The 13381-nt window shown below is 41.7% G+C and overlaps 1 protein-coding gene across 1 annotated transcript in view; it reads right to left on the reverse strand.

The window, feature by feature from the left end:
• The window catches only part of Focad (focadhesin), a 286838-nt gene that overhangs the window by 53482 nt on the left and 219975 nt on the right, over positions 1-13381 (reverse strand). Inside the window, exons 25-27 of the mRNA XM_041651620.1 lie at positions 10688-10796; positions 4576-4692; positions 2053-2291 (exon numbers count right to left, since the gene is read on the reverse strand). Coding sequence (XP_041507554.1) covers positions 2053-2291; positions 4576-4692; positions 10688-10796 — 465 coding nt within the window. The remainder of the gene's footprint in view (positions 1-2052; positions 2292-4575; positions 4693-10687; positions 10797-13381) is intronic.

Here is a 13381-nt window from a genome sequence, read left to right on the forward strand (position 1 = left end):
ACAATCAAATAAACAATCTACTAGTATTCTGAGTGACTCAGCCATGATGAGCTGCCTGGAACCCTTTCCCAGGATTCTCTGCAGCTACAAAATCAAGTGAGAGAGATGGGTAGAAGGCAGCCCGGGAATGAGGGATAAGAAGATGTGTGCACATCACCTTGGGGCTTTCCAGGCAGTATAATGAAATAGACCCCCAATGCAAGCCTGACAGTCGTAAAGTCAGTGCAGAACCGTATCACAAGTTACTGAAGAAATGAGCCTCGGCCAGAATGGGACGAAGTGAGTTACCCAGAACTGAGCTGCCAGGGCTCAGTTATCGATGTGAAAACATCCTGAGAAAGACCTGAACACAGACAGTGAGGAGAGCACTATTTGTAGGCAGCAGCAAAGGCGGAGATCACTTTAAGTCTTAGGCCTTTGCAAAACACGCTATGTTCTATCGGACACACACGGAATGAAAGAGTTAATTGCCATGCAAAGGGCAGGTTCCTTGTTCGTATCTAGAGCTGGACCTCTGTGAATATTCTGGGCATGTTTCATTGTCATTTAAAGATATTATGCCAGTCACTCCACTCATCTGTCAGATGTTTCCAGAAGCTAAAGATGTTCGCTTGAAATATCCATTCCCAAAAGCAATGATGTGGGATTCCCCTCTGTACGAATGTATTTTATTACCATTGATAAACAAGCTGCTTCAGCCTATAGCAGGGCATAATATAGCCTGGCTGGGAGAAATAGAGAGAGAGAGTAGACGGAGTAAGGAAGACGGCATGTAGCTGCCAAAGGAGTAATATGTCAGTACACGTAAGCCACAGTCCAGTAGCAATACACAGATTTTTAATAGAAATGGGTCAATTTAAGATGTAGGAGTTAGTTAAGAGTTAGCCTGAGCTAATAGGCCAAGCAGTGTTGTAATTAATATAGATTAATATAGTTTTTCCGTGATTATTTGGGTCTGGATGGCCAGGAACAAAGGAACAGCCTCTGCAGACAAAGCAATAGTAAATTCTCCCCTACACAAAAAACAAAAACAAAACAGAAACACATCATTTGTTCAAAGTCTGAAAGTTACAAACAGAAACTTAACCTCTAGTTCCAAACACTATAGATATTGTGTGATACCATCTAGTTTATCCACACCAACACCATTGTTTGGTTTTGGACCACTAACTGCTACCCACCAGGAAGTATGAGAACAGCTAACATCATAGCTAGATGTTTCTACCTGTATCCTATTTCCAGTGCAGGAAGATGGGGCTGAAGTCTAAGTCACTACCATTAAATATTCACGGTAACCAAACATTCATGTTAGACTACACTACAATCAGCCTGGATGCATAAAATTTTATGGTTTAATATAAAATACAGGGGAAAAACCAAGTATGAACAAAACTAAAATAGATTAATTGATATGTAGGAAAACTCGACGCTCAGTGGAATTTTCCACCCGAGTCTTTCATATTCCATTTGATCCATTCACTGAAAATGCTAGCAGCCTAAAAATGAGAAATCACACTGAGTAAACCATCCAGTATAATATGCACAGATTAGGAGCCTATATAGATTATTAAGTGTAGCCAGGGCAGAGGAGAAAAGCAGCATTGTAAAGTTGGGTACATGCAATTCTCAGGTGATTCAGTGACTCCTGGTACCCCTCTGCTACATGAGACTCCCCCGTTGTTCCTTCCCACTTATGGAGATGTCAACAATGAAGGGGCAGGGGAGAAGTCTTTCTTCACTTACAGCACTTTAAGGCTTTTGTTTATGCCTATTAGTTAAAAAGGCGTACTTAGGGCTTCTATCTTAGCCTGACATACTTTTCAAGTAAACAGTTACTTGAATAATAACCCCCAAAGTATATTAATATCCATATGATGGTATTTTAAGGCAGCAGAATTCACCCATCTAAGGGAATAAACAATCAACTCAACCACCTCAGAAATTCAGCAAGCACATACTGCTCAGACGGAATGTTTAGGAACCCGCATGCATGCTACAGTCCGTCACCTAAATCACAAGGAGGAAACACAGCAATACTTCAATCAACTGTACCTTAGTTTCTCTTCACACAAGCGCGAGAGAAACATCCCCAAAGCAAGGCCCATGTGGATTTGCACGGCTTGAGATTCATCAGCACTTGGTTTCCCAGGTAACCTGGCAGTCAGCATGTTCAGGATTTCCTCAACCTTCTCTTTGCAAGAGATAATAAAAACCGGCACAAGGAGAGACAAAGCCGTGGCAGCGGCAGAGCGCGCAATAGCGCTGGCCGTGTTCTCACCAGAATAGGACTTCTAGGACATGCCAAAGAAAGAAAACAGGGGTTAGTCTCTTGTTTAAAACACGAATGTGTTTAAAACACCTATCACACAAACACTACAGCAATACAGGCTTCTTCTATACTTGCCCTGCAGACAAAAAAACAGAATTTAAATGTGTTTGCTACATACCCTGATTTCAGTCAATGAGTCCATCCACTGCCGAGTGAAATCAGCAATGTTCTTTTAAATTTCAAAGACAGAGTTTGAAGTGTCTATGTTTAGAGGTTGTGGGCTCTCTCACTATATAAACTCAAACAGTTTTGATGTTTTTAAAAGCCTGCATGCATATAATAGGAAAGCCAAGTCAGGCTGTCAGCTCTTAGACAAGCTACATTACAATTGTCCAGAAAGCTAGGACTTGCCCTTAAAAGAAAGAAAAAGAGGTGGACAGGAGTTTAAGTTCTCTCTACAGAGAAACAGGTGGAAGTTTAACACAAGATCTATTGGCACATCTCCCAAAATTTTTGGTGGGAACACAACCCAATAGATGGATTATTTCCTACAGGGGGTTAATTCCTTTTAATTAAGAGGGAAGTTGAAATTCTAAAAGCTTCTGGTTAAAAGCAATAACCAGCTATTCAAAAGGAAATGGAGGGCTCTACATGTGCCTTCTGATATGCAATTATGGGGAGAGAAATGAATAACAGCCCTAAGAGAATGACAGGGCAGCTGAACATGAACAGTATCTGCAAGAGTCCCACGTTAGAGCGCTCCCCCCCACATGCTATACGTCTGCAAATGTGTCTCCAGTCGAGAGGAAAGCCTCTTCCGCACCCTCACTATTGTCCAGCTAAGTTTTCAGATGTGTCATAAAGGCGGCATTGTGCCTCCCAGTCGAAGCACGCTACAATGTGCTTGAATTCTGTCTATTTGCTCACCAAGCTCAGGTACTTTAAGGACAAAAATCAAGTATGTAGGACATTACACTCCAAGTTAATATAATGTTTCCAAATGACAGAGTTACTAAAAAAAAACACAGAAAATAAGGGAAGTGACTTTTGAAATGGGTCTTAAAATGAATAGTGATGTAAAAAGAAGGAGAAAAGGTAAGAGGTAATTTTGAACTGGCTAAATAAAGAGGCTGTCTTACTAGTTCATAAGAACCAAGCAGAATGTTAGAAAATCTCACAGAGTATCTTGTTCTGGTAAATGTCTGACCCAACTACTGCATAAGCTTCAAAACAAGTCAAGCAAACCAGCATTAATAGATGACCTCTCTGAACAAAACCTAACTTACGACTTAATTCTATATTACCTACCAAGTTATTTTTAAATCTAGCATTGGACTCTAAGCCCCAGATCAATACATCCCCGGTCTTCCCAAGGGCAAGGGAAGAGGGAGCAGGGCATTTACAGAGAAGACTTTAGCAATGCATTGTGGGCTAAATCCATAATCTTAGCAACAGGTCTGGATCCGTGCTACATTTTTCTTCAAACAACTACAATCCTCAGCCACTCAGCTGACTGTCCCGTGATCTCTGTAATTCCCTAAGCAATGGTTACTGATAGAGCAAAACCAAAACAATTCTACACCACAGCAGAAGTAAATTGATTCCACAAGCCCAAAGGGAGAGTCAGACAACAAGATGTGCATTTCCCGTTACTTCAGTCATTAGGCCGCCATCGTGAAGACAGGAGAGGAGGGGGCAGTCATTTTTCACATGACCAAACAGGATTACTTGGTATTTAAAAAGAATTTTATTGTTTTCAAAATACAACACTTACACGTAACTTAAATAATTTCACCTTCCCAATCTTTGGTGAGGCAGAAAAACACAGCAAAGGAATTGAACTTTTATTTCACCAGGAAAACAAGAATGGTACCATAAAGTGCCAAGTCAATACTCAAAACTGAGAGGTGGCATACAGTCTTTAGTCATCACAGAGGACACCGCTATTTTTATCATTTTATAAATAATGTCAAAAAGGCCAAACAAATTCAGAGAACCATGTATCCCACAACTATAACCTTTGACCCTTACTACACAGCAGAAAAACCTCAAGAGCTTTCAGGCTGCTGGTACCTGGGGCACATCCTAAATCAACCAAACCGTGGGGCCTACCTACACACCAGTCTTTCTTCACACACACACACACACACACACACACACACACACACACACACACCTCTAGCCTACAGGTGTAGCTACAGTTAGAGCTGGAAATTACTACACCATGTCATGGTTTTTGTGTGAACAATGGCTGTCAGGAGAGTTAACCCTTGGTGAGACTGGTCATTTCTGTTTCCTGTACTTACATGATAAAAGCAGGAAAAGAGCTGTCCTCTGGGGCGGTAGTGGCTGTCCACGATGACCAGGAGGGTATTAAGCACCATGGAAACCCACTCCTTCACTGGAATGAAATTAGGTTGAACCTGTAGATGAGGAAAAACATAGAAAGATGGTAGGAAAACAAAAACCACTAAATTTTATTTTGATGTCCAGAGTACAGCCATCCCTTTGTTACATAACATAATGCTATCATCAAAAAGTAAAGTTTATCTGCTTCGACTATAGGAAGAGTTGACAAATACATGTCCTTACCTGTTCCCTGACAAGAATACATTTATTCAAGATTTATCAGAAGTGGGAAGACAGAGGCTACAACAGAATATACTCAGATTTCCTCTGTCTCATGATAAACAACATATACAAGAAAAAAGTCCAAAAGAAATTGAAACGTCCCAAATTTACGACTTACCTTTTCACAAAGTAGCCAATTAGCCTGCAACAGTTTGACCAACATCTCTAGCATTTCTGTTTACTATTACAAACGGCTGTCTATTGCATATCATGTCTATTACATACACATTTACCTAACAAATTATTTTAAAAAAAATCTCCTTTAACTAAAGAGAAAACTTAAAGTCATCCTGTGGCAATGGGGTGAGAAACATTCATCTTAAGATCTTTTGTTACTAGTCACACACGTTCAACTTCAATCAAATAATGAGATTTGGATTTTGTATTGAGAAATGGCCAAAGGCAAGGTCAATAAAAATAAAAGTAAAGCTCCACTCTTAACCCTTCAGGGCTTCTCAGTATGAAAAGACTCAAAGTGGGGTAAAGAATATGAGAATCTAGAACTTCAATTCTGAGCTATTACCCCCCCCCCCCCATTATTATGGGGCAAATTAACTTCACAACTGGTAGTTCACTATAAATACCCCCCAAGAAAAGGAATCTTAGAATATGTATGATTTTTTAGGGTTATATATGTAGTTAGTATGTAAGCCTTTGCTAAGGCATTCTATGGCTCTTTCTGTAGGGTTAAGCCCAGCCTTAGGGGGCGTGTTCGCCTTGGGCTAATGTTTACCTATAAATCTGCCGGGCCTGCGCCCAGCTGCCCCTTCTGCTTTCCTGGTCTACACAGGAACAGTGGTTCTGTAAATCTAAATCCCCATTAAAGCTGTATATATTTTTACAATCTGTCTGCATTCATTTACGCCTTTACATCTTGGCGCCCAGTGAGGCTTTGCGGATACCCGCCCCGAATCAGAGCCTCCTGGGGGCGACCACTGGGAGCCAGCGGCACCCCCCACTCCAGAGCGGGTGGCTTAGTTTGGCCTTGGCTCTGCTGGGCTTCCTGGCCTTCCCCCGTTATTCTTTTTTAAAAAATGCTGTAAGATTCCCCGCGGCAGTAGGCAGCAGAAATGTTGTAGGTCCCAAATGGTGGCGGCGGGCCATGTGGTGGCAGGCAGCGGGCCCTGGGAGCGGCCAGTCCCAGGCAGAAATGGCTGCCTCTCTGGCGGCCGAGCGGTGGCGGCGGGCCATGTGGTGGCAGACAGCGGGCCCTGGGAGCAGCCAGTCCCAGGCAGAGACAGCTGCTGATCCCAGAGCAGTGGTGGCGGGCCATGTGGCAGCAGGCAGTGGGCATGGCTTGTCCCTTAAAGGGACAGGAAAGCACAACATTCCCAGGTCTTCCTTATAATAAAAAGCACGCACATCAAGGAAGCAGAAAAGGAAGGGTCCAAGATGGTGGCGGGCAGGTCAGAGGTAATGGGAGTGGGCATGTCCCTTAAAGCAACAGGAAAGCACAACACCCTCCAATTGCTATTTATCTGCTCCAACTTGGTGTCTGCTCCAACTTTCGGTTTTGAGTCAATTGTTTCAGACTTAGGCTACGTGGACTCAAGTGGACTCTTCCACTGGCAGGAACTGGTCATTGCAGGTAAAAATTTTTTTCTTTTATAAATAAAATGTCTGAAAACGTTACCATTCAAGACTTTAACAGACTTTTTGAGTGTACAATATGGGAGATTTTACAAGAGGTGTCTATCACCCCACATCTATGGATCCTTCTGGGATTTGTAGTTTTCCTTGGTACTATATGGTTTGATAATAGAAATATGATAAAGTCTTTACGAGATAGGTTGGGGGCAGGGTTCTTTTCTTATCTCCACGGGAAAATACTCATCTTGAAAAAATTTAAGGGACCCTGAATATTTAATTACTGATGGATGGACATATTCTGTCTTATTAAACATTTCTTTATAAATATGTAGAGCTGGTTTTGGAGTTGGACTATGACTCAGTCCCTCTTCAATCCCAAGCCTGTTGATAAGAGATATTTCAGAGTTTCTGTCTCAGGTCAGGAGCCACGAAATGGAACAGAATAAGAATAATTATATACTTGATAAACTTTCTTTGCCTTTCCTCATATCTGTGTCTTTCTTTATATGTCAGTGTATGTCTTTGTTGTTAATGTTTAAACTTCCCATAACAAGCAACAAATTTTCCTACAGTAATCTTTGAAGTTTCCAGGATGAAGATGGGGCCCCACAACATCAACTCAATCTGGTTTTTATGATGTCATGAATATTTTTTAAGTGCTAAAATTAGACCTGTTTTTTTGGTACCAACTGCACGAGACAATTTCAAATGGTGCACATTTTGACAACACTCTGGCCGGACCTTCTCAAAACGCTCAGAGACTAGTTATACTTTTCTTAGGTCAAAGGTTTATTTGGGAATTTTACCATCATTTGCTTTCACAGGAGCCCCTAAGAAGAACATCGCCCCCATGTCAGCTAGAAGCAATTTTAGAGGATGATGTCCCCTCTCCCAACAGAGTTTGCCCTCAGGGTTAGGGACATCTTTTACTGGTTGGTTCAGGGTTGAGGGGATGGGGGGATATTTTATGGAATTAGGGGTATTTTTTTTAAAAAAAGGGGAGGGATTAACTGGTTTGATGGGATGATTGGTATTTGTGAATTTCTGTTTTTAGAAAATTGTATTGGTACTGTTTCCTGTATATTGATATATTGAATATTGAATGTGAGTGTTCCTACCTCTATTTTTGTATAAGAGTATGCTTATAACTTTGTCTATATTGTATTGATACATCTACCATATTACAATGTACATTTCTACCTCTGATACTATTTATATAATAACATTGTTTACATTTGATATGTAATGACTTGTTTACAGTTGAAGATCACTGTCTTCATATATTGCACAGTTGTTTATTCTTTTAGTCTTCAAGTTAGATAGGTATTGAGAATTATATGTTTGTCATATTTATTTTTAGGTTAATCAGGTCTTTTAGATACATAGAGATTATATTTAGTATAGATAGTATAATCTTCAGCCTCTTTGAAGAGCTGTAGAAAATGGCCTTTAATCTAACCTAGAATTCTGTGCCAACCAGACACAATTACTCCTGGCAACGCCACTCTACTCCCGAGAGAACATTGAGCACCAAAGACACTCCACTGGGAGCTTGTCTTCTTGGCAGAACTGGCCTTGGGGTTAAGAGAAGCCCATACCTCAATTACTGATAAAGATATGAAACAGGATTGTCTTATCTTGCCAAGACAGGGTAGGATAATTCTAAGAAAGTTCCTTGCATTTATTAATGGTATGTCAGTTATGTTAGGCCTTAGCCAAAGTTGGTTGACTCAACATTGCAAACGAGACTTTGGGTGATTGCCCAGGTAGTCAGTTGTCTCTGTCAATTGTTGCACATTTTGGATATCTCTCATTTGTTAAGTAATATTTATTCCTTTCTCAGATCTTTGACGGAGTTGAAGATTATATAATTGTAGTTAATCTCTACGTTATTTAGACTCCTTGAGATAGAATGTCTAGCAAAACTTTTGTTCTCAATATTGTTTGTTATATTTATTATTTGTTATTATTGTATATAGTTGTATTTGGTTTAGTTCTGTCTTATTTAGACAAAAGGGGGAGATGTAGGGTTAAGCCCAGCCTTAGGGGGCGTGTTCGCCTTGGGCTAATGTTTACCTATAAATCTGCTGGGTGTGCGCCCAGCCGCCCCTTCTGCTTTCCTGGTCTACGCAGGAACGGTGGTTCTGGAAGTCTAAATCCCCATTAAAACTGTATATATTTTTACAATCTGTCTGCATTCATTTACGCCGTTACATCTTTCAATGAAATGAAACATTTCCTTAACTTTTTCATTATTAAAACAAAACAAAGTTAAATATTTGAATGTTAACTAATTATGCTTTTATCATTCATATAATATCCCTGGGCCGCACCCCCTTCTCTCCATGGAATATATATCTGTAGCCCTTGCCTCACGGTCCTGATTTTCCTGATCACCGATGACAATGTCACTGGATGTGATACTGGGTTATTTGTATCTCCAACAACAAATTAGGCAGGACATCGAATACTAGTGAAAGCACACAGTTTACAAAGAGTGAGAAAGCAGATGAACTAGAGCAGGCCTAAGCAAACAGTTGACTTAAGAATCTCAAGTTCACTGAGGGGGTCTTGTGCTTAGGTAGAGAGAGGAGCTGCTCTCCAGGGCAGGGATAGAGTGAAGATCTGCACTTAGCCAATCAAAGAAAGTTTGCTTCTGACTCAGAGGACAGAGACCCCTCCCTGACCTTGGTCCAGTAGAGGTTTGACTAGACTGTGCTTATCTTACCCTTAACCAGGACGGGTCTCACCGCAAGGACCCACAGGAGAGATAGTACTAGGTGGTGCCCTATACAAAACCATAGACACATTTTCCACCCAAGGAAGGGTTGCCTTGATTCACTGGGCTGTTTCTAAGGTCACCTCCTTCTCTCTCCTCAGTTCTTTAGAGATAAATTAAATGATCAGATGAAGCTGTGTTCTGAGCCTACCAATGGCACGTGCACAGGACCCTGTGAATCTAACTTGTAAATGGCAGCTGCAAGGACAACAAATGACACAAGCAGGAATGGTCTGCTGAGCTATTCCAATAGCGCTTGTGTCAGAGGCTACCTTTTTCCTGCCCAAACCCAGCCTTTAAGTTTTGTCTTCAATTCCAAGGGTTTCCAAATCCAATGTATTTTCAGTTCTTTTTTCAACAGATGGGAGTTCGTTTCCTTGCATCCAGAAAAGCACCATGAAAGGAGAACACAGAGCAGGTGACAGCTCGGATCCCAGTACTTGTGAGAATGCAACAGGAGAGAGAGGTTGAGGCCAACCTGGGCTATATAGTGAGACCGTATCTTAAAAACCCAAACAAACCACATGAATACAAAACAAGAGTACAAACGGCTCGTGAAACACTCCTCTCGGACAGAAACAGCGATGTTAGTGATGGCTTCAGTTATCAAGAGCTTACCATTTACCTGCTGTCGTGAGATGGGGTGTGTGTGTGTGTGTGTGTGTCGGCGAATTCATTTAATTCTTGCAGTACCATTATCTGGGAAGTACTGTCAATCCATCTTAGAGATTGGGAAACAGGCTCTAAAAGTGTAGCTCACTATGCAAAGGTTTACAGCTAGTAGGTCAAAAGTCATGAAATTTAAATATAGGCCTGTGTTATTTCAAAGACTGTGTTTTGTTTTGTTTTTAACTACTCAGGCCACATCATATCTGGATAATGATAGCTAACCGATAATAGAACTTTAAACAAGAACAAATCCACAGCCTTTTATTTTGACAGATATGAATTATCTGAAAAAGTACATTGGAAATGAATATTGGCTAGCCTGCCACATGTTTAATTAAGAAATAAATGCCTTGCAACAATGATAGGCACTTTATCATTGACATCTACAATTAAAATGCAAAGTACAACATTTCAGTGTGTAAACACAGCTTATTTATCATTTTCTGACAGCACTGTTCACTTTCGGTAAGCCTGGTTAACCTCCTAAGATTGGTTAGCAGTGATGTAATCACAGAAAGACGGCCCTTGTTTCGTAAAATTGGCACCTTCAGATGGAAATGACCACTTAACCACACTGGGGAAAGCAGAACAGAAACACAAGTGAATCAGGAAGACAGCAGGGCTAACAAGTAACAGGATTTGAAGATGCAGTCACAGAATTTAACTTTGCAAACCTAGTCCCAGGCTACCTAAGTCAGGATTGAAGAGATGTAACCAAAGCCCACATGCCCTAAATCCCCTCAACTCACCTCCAGGACTCCATCAGAATCTGAGGAAAGGCTGGCTTCGTGCTTGGACACCACAACAGCAAGGCTGCTTAGGGCCAAAAGGGCATTTCCTTTGACCACTGGACTCTCCCTGTGTTAGAAAAGATTCCAGGAGAGAAGACACTATCATGAGAAAGCAGACAAGGTGGGAGAGCACAGACACTGCAGCACAGAGCTGGCTGAAACAAGAAAGAGGCTGCAGCTACGGGACTGAAGAGACGCTCGGTGCTTAGACTACTTGTTGTTCTTGCAGAGGACCTGACTTTAGTTCCCAGCATGGCAGTTCACAACCATCAATAATCCAGTTCCAGAAATCTGACATGCTTCCAGACTCCATGGGCCCCAGACATACATAGGATACACATACATATGCAGGCAAAACACTATGCATAGAAAATAAAAATAATCAGCCAGGTGGGGTGGTGCACACCTTTAATCCCAGCACTCAGGAAGCAAAGGCAGGCTAATCTCTGTGAGTTCAAGGTCATCATCATCTAAGCTCCAGGACAGACAGGGATACCTAGTTATCCCTGTCTTGAAATCAAAGTAAACTTTAGAAGGCATTGGTCTGTTTATCCCCCAGATACCAATAACGTCTGTGCTGACACTCTCCTCACCATGATCATTACAACCTTGTGCAACTTAGAAATGCTAGCTCTTTATGTCTACGTTTTCTTCCTATGAATCGCACTTCATTCGCTGACAAAGAATTTCCCAAGCTATATTATTATATGTCATTTTGGGCAATCTGAATTTATTGATTTATTCCCCAAACAGAATTAAACATCTAGCAAAGTGTAATGGCCCCTTGTGAAGCAGCAGCGTGTGGAAGCAGCTCCCCCTGAATCAGGTCACAGGTGTCCTTTATTCCCACAAAAGATGTGGCAGCGTTTGGCTGTCATGACTCTCCTTCTCCCTTATCCCACTAAATCAAGACCAGAAACCTTAGAGTCATTTCATAATACGACTTGATGATTCCAGATGAGATGGGGGGGGGGGACTGTTTTGAGACTACTTGGATTGAGAGTTGTCCTGTTAAATAATTCAAATGACAGTTTTCTAATATTAACACTAAAACACTCTTATTTTTTACTTCATAACTTGGCATCATAAAAATTACTAAACTTTCATATCTACTTAGCATGCAAAGATGTACATTTATTATACTTCCCAGGCTAATCCTACGGAGGAAAACTCTGAACGAGACAACGAGGAGCTGCTGTCCGCAGCAGGACGTCCCCATCTCAGGATGCTACTCCGGGGTGTACCTTCATAATGTCCACAGAGGATGTCCCCAGAGCCCTGGAATGGAGCCTGAGCCTGAGCTCACTGCATGCATTCCTTCTAGGCAGGACAGGGTTAGAGCGGAAGCAGAGGGTGAGGACGGCCTTCACACCAGCTCTCCAGGCAAGCCTGGTTCCCACCTCCAGATCACTCCGCACAAAGCTGGATCCGAGAGCTTGCGTGCTTGCATGTTTGCCTCTATTTTATAGGAATCAAGTCTTTTCATTTACTTAATCCTTTCGGCCTCTCTCCCTCCCACCTTGAGCAGAAGCAGTTCAGCTCAGCCCTGCTCTGCAACTTGCTCATTTTGTTGACCACCCTTCAATTCAGTCTTCTGTGAGATCTGCCTTGAGTCAGGAAGGAAGGCATCAACATTCATACTGGGGAACTGGGATGAAAACACTGGAAGGACTCCTAGAGCTCTGAACAAATGGCTCCTACTGAGGTTGGGGAAATGTTAATCCCTGAGGATGGATGTGGGGAAGAAGGGGGAGAAGGAGAAGAAGGAGAGGGAGGGAAGATGAAGTTGTTTAAAATTCCCAGTCATCTGAAAATTAAATCTTTAGTCTTCTCACTACACAGAAAACAGTTAATTCTGGCTACCCAGAATTGCATATCAAATCTCATTAAACATGCATCTTACATAAAAAGTTATAATACTCAAGTTAAAAGGAGAATTTAGCCTATGTCTTTTTAAAGATTTATTCTGATTTTTAAACTTGTGTGTAGGTATGCATGTCCATGGGAGTATATGATGTGTGTGTGTTGATGACATCATGCCAGTGGAGACCTGAGGAGGAAATCAGATCCCCTGGGGCAGGCTATGCAGGAGTGAGTGCTGACATGGGTGCTGAGATGCAAACTTGTGTCCTCTATAACAGCAGTGCATGTTCTCAGCCACTGTGCAATCTCTCTAGCCATGCCTGCTGCAGGTTAAACTGGGATTCCACATCACTCTATTTCACTCATCTTGACACACCTGAGTGTGTACAGACTGTGGAAAATGAAGGAAAATATATTTCAGGCCACAGTAATGAGATCGTTGGATGTAGGCTGAATTTTATCTAGACATTAATTTCCAGCTAGAACATAATTGCTCCAGTCTACACAAAGCATCCATGAGTCAGGTTCCCAGCTAGAGAAGGCACCAGGCCTGGAGACCTGCGACATAGCCACAACATCAGCTCGAGGATTACAGTACACACTACATACTTAGCAAACATCAAGGAAGAGCCGGCGGGTGAAGTCTGCGACCAGAGAGGCACAAACTCACTGCCTTGTTACTCGAATAACTATCCCCTACCAGTCGAACAGCTGTGACTGATTTGCATAATAACATGTCAGCATCAGTACAGTCTTTTTTCTAAGCAACACCACTGACATTTTAATTAA

Source organism: Microtus oregoni, unplaced genomic scaffold, assembly GCF_018167655.1.
Source record: "Microtus oregoni isolate MIOR12 unplaced genomic scaffold, Mior012 000005F_ref0000423, whole genome shotgun sequence".
Taxonomy (NCBI): domain Eukaryota; kingdom Metazoa; phylum Chordata; class Mammalia; order Rodentia; family Cricetidae; genus Microtus; species Microtus oregoni.